This window comes from Anolis sagrei, chromosome 6 (genome assembly GCF_037176765.1).
Source record: "Anolis sagrei isolate rAnoSag1 chromosome 6, rAnoSag1.mat, whole genome shotgun sequence".
NCBI lineage: Eukaryota > Metazoa > Chordata > Lepidosauria > Squamata > Dactyloidae > Anolis > Anolis sagrei.
In genome coordinates, this window is record NC_090026.1 from 87,590,090 (window position 1) to 87,603,130 (window position 13,041).

Sequence of the window (13,041 nt, forward strand, 5' to 3'; positions counted from 1 at the left end):
ATCCAATGTTTGTAATATTTCACAAAACTGTCCAGTTTAAATCAGTGATATTTTTTTGAGAGACAGAGAAAAAGAAAACCCAGGTAAGAAAAATCTCTGCAATACATACCAAGAGCATATAAGTTATTTTTGTGTGTGAGATATAGCTATATAAATAAAAACGCAATGTTAGTTTGTGGGATTAACATAACTGAAAAACCGCTGGACAAATTGACAACAAATTTTGACACAATACACGTATCAGGCCAACAAGTGACTATCACTCATAAAACACTGAAAAACACAGCAAAAAAGACTTAAAAAGCAAAAAAAAAAACAACACCAAAAATACATTACAACACATGCACAAAACCGTACATATATACATATACATATACACACACACACACACACATATATGCAAACACAAATATACACAAACATATACACATATATACATACACAAAACACATATGCACAGACTGGGCCACAGCAACGCGTGGCAGGGGACGGCTAGTGTGTGTGTGTGTGTGTGTGTGTGTGTATGTGTGTATATATAAATATGTGTGTGTGTGTGTATATATATATATATATATATGAGAGAGAGAGAGAGCTTGGTTTTGTAGCAGCTCTACACAGAAAAAGAACACCTAGGTTCCACTTGGAAGACAAAATAAAATTATAGACCCATCAAATTCCAGCCTCAAGAAGACCCGAGAGCGAGAATCTAGACTCATGGTAGCTATAACGAAGTCTTCATTTCTTTAAAAAAGGGAGGAAAGATTAAAGTAGTATAAGAACATTGTGATGGGAAATTCTAAGCAAAACATTTCAATTGTAAAGTTTTCAGATATATCACTAAGGCCATGCTGAATACCATCATAGATGATATTGCATTTTCACATTTTCATCTCCTTGCTACAGCCATGCTTGCTTCTGAAGGAAAGTGTTTTGCTGTAGATATGAAGTTATTTTGTCCAATAATGATGAGTTCCATTATTTTCCCAGTAACTCTGGATATTATAATTGAAAGAAACATCCAGTGATATCTTCAGAATCTTTCAGGGAGGCAGATTTACAAAGAAGAAGCTATTTCCCCATGTATAATGCATTATTACCATCATTACTTTCATATGCTCAGGAGCAGGAATGTAGAAGCCAAAAGGTTGGAGGAAACAACACATGATCAAGCACTCTTTGAGTATTACATAATAAAATTAAAATTAGCATGCAGTCTGACCAGTGCTCTAAAGCAAGTTAATTGTCTACATGGGTTATTACTTTAAATCACCATTGTTAAAATTTAGTTAGCCTCACCTTGGTGAGTTTGAAGGTACATCCACATAGCACACCAAATGTGTGGACTTGTGCACTTTTACCTGAGGTGGCCATTCAGGTAAAAGTGAATTAATTCAGGACAAAGTGGGAAAATCCTGCTTTGTCCCAAATTAATTTGACAGCTGGAAAGACCTGGGTCTTTCATAAGACCCAGGTCTTTCCAGGTGTGGGCCCTGTGTGGATTGGGCCCGGGGATAGATTCATGCTATTTAGGGGACAAATCCACACAACTGTCTTGGGATTTCCAGGCTCCTGGAGCCTGGTAAACCCAAAACCGCTTAAAAACTCAAAAAAGGGAGAAAGAAACCAAGCCACCATTTCCCTGCTGCTGGCCCTCTACTGGCATGTAGAAATTATCAAAGTCAATTTGTAACCAACCCCAACCAAGTCATTTCAGCACATAGGACAGAAAGTCTCACAATACTAGGAGTAACAATATGATCATTTGTTGCCATTTCCTGACATCAGACTCTACTCCTTCAGATGGCCTTGTGGCTGGCCCCATCTTTAATGAGTTGTTATATATAAGTAAAACACACCATAATTCATGTGATGATGCTATCACTTCCTTTTTTAGTTCAGGTAGTTCTTAAATGGCTCTTTAAATCAAGAGCTTGACAAAAATGTAAAACAGGCTATAGAAAAATTTCATCCTGAAGAGATACATATGAAAACTGTTTTTAATCCAAGTCACTGACAGATGGGAGTATGAAGAGTCTGAGACTGGTTGGGTCATGAAAAAATAAATGCCTTTCTTTATTCTAGTCAAGATTGTTCCTCATGGACCCTTTGAGTGAGAGACCTGGTAAAAGTAGAAGGCAAGGTTCAGGAAAATGTTTTTCTGAAGAGGCAGATGGCAGCATTGAGATTGCAAGACTGGCTGGGTCATGAGAAAACAAATGGAGAGTAGAAAAGGAAGAATAGGAGCTAAGAAGAGAGAACCATGTGCTTCACTTCATCTGGATTCTGTCCTATAAACAGGCAATATTAAACATGGCGATAGTCCATAGCACCATGATGTTAAGCAATCAAATATGTTCTTAAAACTTTTGTTGGTGATATCGTCAATGGAACTACCATTTTTCAATGGAGCTATAGCTTCCGTTTTCTTTACCTGAAGATAAACCCCACTGCAATCAATAAAGCTTTCTGATCATTAATAGAGATATAAAAGACCATATTCTTATTAAAATGTACATAATACATTTTATTAATTAGCCCATTGGCTGTATCAAAACATCTGACAAACACGCTTAACACATACACATACAGCATACAACCCACAGTACAATGTAAGTTAAAATAAACAATGGCTTCATTAATGTACATGATATTATTCCTGGAGAAGTTATTCTTCCCAATTTCCTTAAAATGTGCTTAATTTTTTGGAAAAAATAATACTAGAATAAAGTTATTATCCCAAGATTTATTATGTTAAATTACTGTGTTTTATGACCTCATGACCTAAAATTTGGGACCCTGTGGCCCAAAGCCTGTTTTCAATGGGCAAATGTACACCTTGGGAAAGATTAGAAAATAAATATGGAGAAAATGTAGCATATGCAGAGTGTATTCATGTTTAGCCTGAAGAAGAGAAGGCTGAGAGGAGATATGATAACCATGTATAAATATGTGAGAGGAAGCCACAGGGAGGAGGGAGCAAGCTTGTTTTCTGCTTCCTTGGAGACTAGGACGCGGAACAATGGCTTCAAACTACAAGAGAAGAGATTCCATCTGAACACGAGGAAGAACTTCCTGACTGTGAGAGCCGTTCAGCAGTGGAACTCTCTGCCCCGGAGTGTGATGGAGGCTCCTTCTTTGGAAGCTTTTAAACAGAAGCTGGATGGCCATCTGTTAGGGGTGATTTGAATACAATATTCCTGCTTCTTGTCAGGGGGTTGGACTAGATGGCCCATGAGGTCTCTTCCAACTCTTTGATTCTATGATTCTATTCCTTTGCTTGTCTTGTAGCTAAAACTTCCATGACAGAAAACATTGACCATACAATGGCAGAATATATCTTATAGTAATAGCTCACTTCTACAGATAGGTGAGGAGAGGAGGGCTGCTATCACTAATGCCACCAAACCAGGGGAGTTTGCTGTGGTGCTGGGAAGCTGTCTCCTATACCTGATGGGAATCGTATAAAGAGGTACTAAATATCTCATTTTGCAATGTTCCAAAATTGCATACACAGACATAATCACAGCAGTGTAGCTCACCAGCAGACTTCAAGCACTGTATCTCTTGTGAGATATCCCTCAAAAGAGTATATTCTTAAGTCTGTTTTATAGAACATGGGTGAAGGATATTTTGGAAAGGATATCCTGTTTATGTTGATTTGATTCTATTTGTTCTATGTTGTATTATATGTGGATAGATATTTCATATGTGGAACCTTTGTTATAATTTTGTTGTTCCTCTTAATTAGTAATCTGCAATTCATCTTTGACACATCCATGTTGCTTCCATTCCCTTCTTCTGCTTTTGAAATTTTCTTTGTTCTTGTTCCTCATGAAACAGATGATTTTTAAATTGTGCAACTACTGGGGAACTACTGAATTCACAAGGGAATATGAGGTCATGTAAACACCAGTTACTTCAGTTTCCAAATATATCAATGCCATTATTATGCACTTTTTAATCACACTTTAATTGGTTTCTGCTTCATCTGATATGCTGTACTTTTCCTCTGCTTTTTAGTATGGAGCATTGGAAAATAGTATCAATGAAAAAATACTATATATACTCATATATAAATTACCTTATGTGTAAGTCAAACACAGGTTTGAGTGCCAAAATTATGAATTTTAATATTCATGGATAAACACATTTCAAAGAGCAGAGAAAGCACAAGGGCCACATTAGGGGATCAATCACCCCCGCTCTGCCCAGGCAATCAAAAAGGCCAGAAGTAGCACTATAGTAAAAAGAACAGAGGGGATTGATAGTTTTTAAGGTTATCCTGGAGTGGGTTATGTTCTTACATTTCCTTGATTTGCTAAGAGTTAAGGTATACATTGACTTGTGGAGAAGTCGCCTCAGGGTTTTTTGGGGGGATTCATCTTTGACAATGGAGGCTCTGGTGGTGCAGTGGGTTAAACCCTTGTGCTGGCAGGACTGAAGACTGACAGGTCGCAGGTTTGAATCCGGGGAGCGGTGGATGAGCTCCCTCTATCAGCTCCAGCTCCTCATGCGGGGACATGAGAGAAGCCTCCCACAAGGATGATAAAAACATCAAAAATCATCCGGGCGTCCCCTGGGCAATGTCCTTGCAGACAGCCAATTCTCTCACACCAGAAGTGACTTCTGATACACACACACAGAAATCTTTGACAACAAAATGTCTAGACTTATGTATGCATATTTTCAGTAAGTATTTTAAGCAATCATTTTTCATTGCAAACTTTCTAAGAAATGAGCAATAACTCTACTTTAAAATAATAATGATGTTCCATTTATTATACTAGATGGATGGATAGATGGATAGATAAAGCATGTTTCCTCCTCCTATCACTTATATCTCTAATCACCAATGAGAAAATCATTGCTTAATGAAATGTCATCATCATAAATGTTTGAGAAAAATTACATGCATAACAACTTGTCCCAATTACAGTAGGCACATTGATTCAATAGCTGATTAGCAAATACACATTTTATGTAAATTCCATTGATTTCATTTTTTCTACTCTATTTGAGACTAGCAATTGGATTTAATCTGCTGTCTCTTTTCAGTTTAGAGGAGCCAGAAAGCAGGGTGAACTGTCCTAATCACTCATGATTCAAGATCACAGAACAAGAAGGACATCATACTGATGGTGACACAGTCCAAATCATCCACTCAGCAAAGTACTGAGTACACAGCAGCAATGACTCAAGGAACATGGAAGCCATGGCTTAGTCACACATAGTCCATTGGAGAGAAGAACAGAAACCTTACAAAGGATAGAAGGAATCAGGGGAGCCATAACATCTATCCCATCCATTGTATACATTTTAAAACATGTTCTTGAAAAGTTATAATCCTGTCAAAGTTTGCTCAAATATATCCATTGATTCCATGGGGGCTTACATCCAAATACAGAATCACCGAAGGTCAAAGATTTATGCAGTCTGAAGATAAACCAGAATATTAACATTTAAAGGCACAAAATGGTTAAGTTTAAAGTGGGAATGTTTGAACGCTACACACATCTTGTAACAAACAAAAATGAATCAAAGGTAACATAATTCCAGAAAAGTGATACCTAAACCAATCCACGAGTCTCTTTATGCAGTAATTACTTTTCAGACATTCAACTGAGTTGATATTTCAGCTGCTCTTATTTTCTATGAATGAAAATGATGCTTGATATTTGTTACTTTCTGCATCATACTTATTTGGATGGAATAGATGAGTGGGTACCTCAATGAAAACTAAGGCTTTTAAAACAATATTTTATACAAATTATTGAATGCAACCAAAAATAAAGGAAATATATTTTTCATTATCTAGTGCTTCATTTGGTTGTGTTTGTGTAAGCATACAGGCATTTTTAAATTACATTATAAAATCCATTATTCTGCAGAACAAATGCTAGTGATGAAAGACAGTTTTTCTTTTCAATGTTCCATAGTGATCAGGAACTTCCATAACAGACATGTCTCCAGCTGTACCTTTATTATCATGCTAGTATAAATAGGAACATATTGTCCCCAACTTCAAATATTGTATGGAAAAAATATACAATACTGCTTGGCTGGAGCACTGGTGAGTAATGGGTATTGCATAAACTGAATGATGATAATGTTATATGTGACATCCTACAACAAATGCCATTTGTGTAACCATGGTTACCGTGGAAGTTTTCATATAAGTTATAAAATATATTTCTGACTCCAAACTACAATTAAATAAGAGTGTTATTTGTGGCTACTAGCTAACAGTAGATCATTCCATACACAGAGATCATATATCTGTAATACATCAAGGTACAAACAAGAGGAGATAGCTGGCTCCAGTGACACCATAGTGTGAAAATTTTCCAAACTGTTTCATTATCCCTTTTGTGTGGAAAGAAGTACTTTAATATGACCTATTATGGCAATTATTCTGTTTTTAAGGATACATTTTCCATTTCAGTCTATGGGAGTTTTTTTTCATTAACATTAACACCCCCTATTAAAATTTGAACTAAATTCTGTTAATGAAAGTGGTTCGTTAACAGAATCCATTCAAGTTTTAACTGGGGGCAACTGAAGATTCTCTTCTATTTCAAAAAAAAATTACAGAATTAAAGAAAAAAAGAAAATATTCTTTCAGAATGAACTTGCCCTCCACCCTATCCTTTAAATAAAGTGCTATATAAAATCAGAGCATTTTTCCCCAACATAAACAGGAATCCTTTTCTGCCCCATTGCTCAGAATTAGAATTAATTCTCAACCGGATTAAAGATGTATTGCTGGATTAGAGACTTACTGATGACAGCATAATACATCCTCCCAGTGGTTTAAAATAAAATGAACTCTGTTTAACCACAGCCAACATTACTAACAAAATATGCAATCAATATTGATAGTACTCACAGCATTATTATCTCAAAAGCTGCCAGAACGAAATAATTTGTGGAATGTATATGGTTGTAAATTTCAGAACAATACAAAGACCAAATTTGAATTGTTATAAGTTAATGATGTCACAGAAAATTGAGCAGAAACTCAAATGTGGGCCATTAAAATGACCAAGGGCCCTTCCAGACAGGTCCTATATCCCAGGACCCGATACCTGTTTTTCTGCTTTAAACTGGATTATATGAGTCTGCACTGCCAGATAATCTGGGATAAATAGAAAACCTGGGATCAGATCCTATATAGTATCTGATGGGAGGGCCTTAGGACTGGAAAAGCTTATATTTGGTTGGATCAGGCTTCAGCCTCAAAACTAACATTATAAAAATAAAATTCAAATTAGACAAACATTGACTGATTTCATTTCAGAACTCTTGCACAAACAGCTTTCAGTTTAAGTTGGATATGGTGCAGTTTGTAATTGTTCGAAAGCCATGCTCCTTCCCTGAACAACCTCACTGATAGCTAAAAGTGTAGTGTACTGTGTTACCAGATTATATGTAAAACACTGTAGATAAAGGTGCCTTTTAATACAATTTCTTTATTTCATTGCAAAAAATTAAACATCAGTTGGCCTAGAAGATAAACCAATGGCTTTCAGAATCCAGCTGCATTTTATCTGCATGTAGTTTCTATGAAGAACCAGAACATTATATTGGAATCTCTCTATTTGAAATGTTAAAATGAGATAGGGCTGAAAAAAATAGATTACAGAAAATAATTTATTTCTGCCAAACTGAAACTATAAAGTTTTCATCTGATTTCGCTATTCTAACCCAAGACGGATGAGACACAGACTAATGGAGTCGGGTGGTTCATTACAACTGATTTCTATAGCAGTAGACTGAAGTCAACATTTCAGAACATATGGATTAGACAATTGCATCAATATTGTGCACTGACCAAGAGTATTGACTTCAAGACAAAGTAAACATGGCAATTTTACAAGCAAGTCTAATTCAGGATGATCTAACACACACAAAAATATCTGAACTTCAAAAGAGATGGAAGTTTACTCACTGTGGACAAACTTCTGATTAGCGCACTTTCTTGTTTATATATTCTGTTTCTGAAATACCTAAATAGCTCTGTTCCCACCAGGGTGGATAGCAACAAATTGATATGTCTGCCAGTACAAAGTTCAATAACCTTCCAGACTGTGTGTTCATTGTATACAATCAGCACACAGACTCATCCCTTCCATGTGTATAAAGTATATCAGAAGGAAGCCATTGAACAGGGATTAACTGGAGCAGCAGAAGGCCATGTGTTTGCTGGGAAGGGGAGAGAAATTGTCTTCTAACTGCCTTGAAACAGCTGGAATGTGAAATACAGGCCATTGGGGAGGCAGGCAAGGCAATCCTTGAAGGAACAACCTCCAGGATTATGGTCTGCAGTTCAGGGCGAAAAAGATTGGATCTGTCCAGGGTCCTGAAATGAAAGAAATCTCTCCTTTTCTCTTTTCTCTCCCCGTTGCCCTAATAAACTCATTCATTAGGCAGCCGGATATAGACCTCATTCAGCAACCTCAGACAACAGCTGTCTGGCCAATATAAAACCTGGTTTACAAGAATTAAGCCTTTAAAGGGTTTTGAAAAATAAAAAAATTAGAAAGCAAGACGATCGGGGGCGAATCCAAGCTAAATTCAGAGAGTGAAGTCAGCCTCCTCCCCCCAATCTCACCTCCTTTCTACTCCAGTGTCCCATATTTAGAGGCAGATTAGACTGTATTTGACAATACTGAGGGGTGGGGAAGGAAAAGAGGGAAATGGCTGATTATTTATTCACGCGTGTATTGTTTATTTAATGTTGCACTTTATTTCTCCATTTGTGGGAGACAAAGCCAAAAGAATACTGGGTTGTTGTGAGTTTTCTGGGCTGTGTGGCCATGTTCCAGAAGCATTCTCTCCTGACGTTTCACCTGCTTCTATGGCAGCCATCAAAAGAATACATTCTTTCCCTCCTTCTCTCTCTCTCTTTCTAAAAGCCGGGTCTAATTTACATTTCTGAGCAGGGCTGTTTCTTAGCCAAAGGCCCCACCTACACTGGCATATAATACAGTTTGGAACCGGATTATATGGTCAATGCAGACTCATATAACCTAGCAGGCAAGAGTTCTTTCTGGCACAGATATAGAAACCTCACTTACTTAATGTATTGTCGAAGGCTTTCATGGCAGGAATCAATGGGTTGTTGTAAGTTTTTCGGACTGTATTTATTTATTTATTATTTGCCATATTTATATACCGCCTTTCTCAGCCAGAGAGTGACTCAAGACGGTTTACACAACGGCACAATTTGATGCCCTCAACATAAATCACAATTAAAAACATTTAGCATAAATATAAAACCAAACAATCAATAAAAAACCCAATAAAAGCATGGATCCTCAGCGTCTCATTACTTAAATCACTATCAATCACATTGTCTAGCCCTTCTGTAGATCTAACTTTGTCTGTTACACTGCAGGCATTCTCAGAGGTTGAGAGGTTGTGAGACAACACAACCTCTGAGGAAGCGAGACTTCACAACCTCTGAGGATGCCTCAGGAGAGAAGACAAGAGATAATGCTTCTGGAACATGGACATACAACCCAAAAAACTTAGTTTCCAACAGACACCTCAACCTCTGAGGATGCCTGTCATAGATGTGGAAGAAAAGTCAGAAGAGAATGCTTCTGGAACACAGCCATACAGCCTGGAAAACTCAGAGCAACCCATATAACCTAATTTAATGAACTGCATTATATGACTGAGCATATAAGGCAGTTTCTAACTGCAACATATGCCAGTGGGCACCTGCATTATATGGCATATCATGCATTACATGGTAGTGGTTAACTGCATGTTGTGACAGTGTTGATGGGACCAAAGTTTCTGAGCTTCACAGAGACCAACTGAGATGATAGCTCTGTTTAAAAGGGAGGTGTCGACATTGGCACCCAGGCCCTTTCCCCAGCCCATGAAGCGGCTCTTTCTCGGATTGAGGCTGAAGGCGGTTCCCCTCCCCGTCCTCTTCTCTCTTTCTCCCCTCGCTTCCCAGTTGGAGGGAGACTTACGTGTGCCGTCAAACCGAGTCGCTATGGTGTCGAGGAAGGTGTTCTGCGGTGCCAGTAATCCTTTCATGACAGGCATTTTGCCAGCGCGGGGTGAAATTCTCCATCAAAGTTTGCCTGGGGAGGAGAAGGATGGGGAAGAAAGTCCAAGCGCCTCGGTGTCTCGGAGGTGGTGAAGGAGGAGGAGGAGGAGCGGCGGAGACTTCGGGGCAAGGCGGGCTCGTGCTACTTTGGCTGCCGAGCTTTGCAAAGCAAGCCTGAGAAAACGCCCGGCTTGCAAACACTGCCGTCGCGAGCCCTTCGGCTGCTTCTGTGCATTTTTGCGCCGAGAGCGCGCGCCAGCCAACCCTCTCCCCGCCTTGCCCCGCCCCTCGCTGCTCACCAGGTGGCTGTTTTCTCACACACGCCCCCCCTCCCCCGCCCTCCGCCCCCAACGCCAGGCAAATTAAGGAAGTTTTGGCGGGAGAATGAAAGGATAGACATTGGATGGCTGTCATTTGGAGCTCTATGGAGGAAAGATAATTAAGGTTTTAGGTGCCTCTAGGAGTGAGGTTTTGTGAAGTTTGAGACAAGAGTGGTGTTTTGCTCCACAACTTGAAAGAAAGACTCTGTGGAAATGTGTGGGACCAGAGCTAAGCTGAAGACCCTCCTTGTACAGTTGTGTACAGCAGTTGTGATTCATTCATTCAGTCGTTTCTGTGAGAACTGGGACCAGCCCATGCCGGAGCTCCCAGTTGGCCATCACCTCCCCCAGCTCCTTCAGAGCCAAGCCAGTCACTTCAAGGATGCCATCCATCCATCTTGCCCTCAGTCGGCCTCTCTTCCTTTTTCCTTCCATTTTCCCCAGCATCATTGTCTTCTCTAAGCTTTCCTGTCTTCTCATTATGTGGCCAAAGTACTTCAACTTTGTCTCTAATATCCTTCCCTCCAATGAGCAGTTGGGCTTTATTTCCTGATGTATGGACTGGTTGGACCTTCTTACAGAAACGACTGAATGAATGAATAACAACAGCTTATCGTAGGATCTTCTCGCATGTACCAGCCCGCACCAGAGCTCCCAGTTGGCCATCACCTCCCTCAGCTCCTTCAGAGTCAAGCCAGTCACTTCAAGGATGCCATCCATCCATCTTGCCCTTGGTCGGCCTCTCTTCCTTTTTCCTTCCATTTCCCCCAGCATCATTGTCTTCTCTAAGCTTTCCTGTCTCCTCATGATGTGGCCAAAGTACTTCAACTTTACCTCTAATATCCTTCCCTCCAATGAGCAGTCGGGCTTTATTTCCTGAAGTATGGACTGGTTGGATCTTCTCACAGAAACAACTGAACGAATGAATAACAACTGCTTATCATTGGATCGTCTCGCATGTACCAGCCCACGCCAGAGCTCCCAGTTGGCCATCACCTCCCCCAGCTCCTTCAGAGTCAAGCCAGTCACTTCAAGGATGCCATCCATCCGTCTTGTCCTTGGTCGGCCCCTCTTCCTTCCATTTTCCCCAGCATAATTGTCTTCTCTAAACGACTCCGATTCCATCTGAACATTAGGAAGAACTTCTTGACTGTGAGAGTCATTCAGCAGTGGAACTCTTTGCCCCAGAGTGTGGTGGAGGCTCATTCTTTGGAAGCTATTAAACAGAGGCTGGATGGCCATCTGTCGGGGGTGCTTCAAATGCAATTTTCCTGCTTCTTAGCAGGGGATTGGACTGGATGGTCCATGAGGACTCTTCCAACTCTATGATTTTATAGTTTATTGTGGTGGGTTTTGCGAGATGACCCCTTCAGCCAGTGAAGAGCTGTGGTTAAGGAGATTATGGTAGTGTTCTTTCCAGTGCAGTGCAGTTGATTGCTTAGGAGTTGTGGGAATTGAAGTCCAAAACACCTGGAAGGCTGAAGTTTACCCATGCTTGGTTTAACCTCTGGTTTCACTGTGTCCTGAAAGGATACATGTCTAAAAAGTGTGAAAGAAAGATTTGGAAAGCTCTGCTCTACACAGAGCTGGACCATAGGGAAGGCTGAGTGAAGGAAGATAGATGCTTTTGAACTGTGGTGCCAAGTTTTTAGGTCTACCATAACCTCCTTAACCATAGCTCTTCATTTTCTGAAGGGGTTCTCTTGCAAATCCAACAACAACAAACCAGGGATGAGCTTGCAGCATTGCCTAGTTTGGAGGAAGCTGGCAAAGCCATGCTAGAAACAATATCATCTGAAAGCTGACTGGCACAACCTGGGGATCACAATCAGATACACTGAAGACATCTGCCCTTGCGCTATGCTACTCTGCTGATGAGTACGCATGTCCAGTGTGGAACACATCTCACCATGCTAAAACAGTGGATGTGGCTCTTAATAGACATGCCGCACAATCACAGGATATCTACCCCCAACACTGCTGGAGAAATTATACTGTTTAGCTGGTACTGCAGCACCTGACATCTTCTGGGAAGTAGCAGCCAATAGTGAAAGGTCCAAGGCAGTGACATCTCTGGCCCATCGTCTGTTTGGATATCAGCCAGCATGCCAATGCCTTAAATCAAGAAATAGTTTTCTAAGATCTACAGAAATACTCACAGGAACACCTCAACAAGCGAGAGTCCAAAAGTGGCAGGCTAAAACCTGGAACCTCAATCAGTGGCTGATACTGAATGAGAGACTCCCTCCTAGGCAGACAGAAGACTGGGCCACTTGGAAGGCATCGAACAGACCGTGCTCTGGCACCACGAGATGCAGAGCCATCCTTAAGAAATGAGGCCATAAAGTGGAGTCTATGACATGCAACTGTAGAGATGAGCAAACCACAGACCACCTATTATAATGCAGCCTGAGCCCTGCCACATGCACAATGGAGGACCTTCTTACAGTCACACCAGAGGCATTCCAAGTGGCCAGTGACTGGTCAAGGGATATTTAGTATAATAACAAATTTTAAACTCTGTGTGTATTTTTAAATACATTACATGTGTACCCTCAGTTCACTCCTGATATGATAAATAAAGGAACATTGATTCCGTTATCTTCCCATCTCTATTATATGCCTGCAAAATGTTGATCATCTACAAATGTCACT

The 13,041-nt window shown here is 40.0% G+C and overlaps 1 protein-coding gene across 3 annotated transcripts in view; it reads right to left on the minus strand.

The window, feature by feature from the left end:
* Positions 1–10,324, minus strand: part of KCNH8 (potassium voltage-gated channel subfamily H member 8) — a 187,510-nt gene extending 177,186 nt beyond the window's left edge. For all 3 annotated transcript variants that reach the window (XM_060781954.2, XM_060781955.2, XM_060781953.2), the window contains exon 1: positions 9,987–10,324. In XM_060781954.2, coding sequence (XP_060637937.2) covers positions 9,987–10,062 — 76 coding nt within the window. In that variant the 5' untranslated portion in view covers positions 10,063–10,324. The remainder of the gene's footprint in view (positions 1–9,986) is intronic.
* Positions 10,325–13,041: the final 2,717 nt, after the last annotated feature.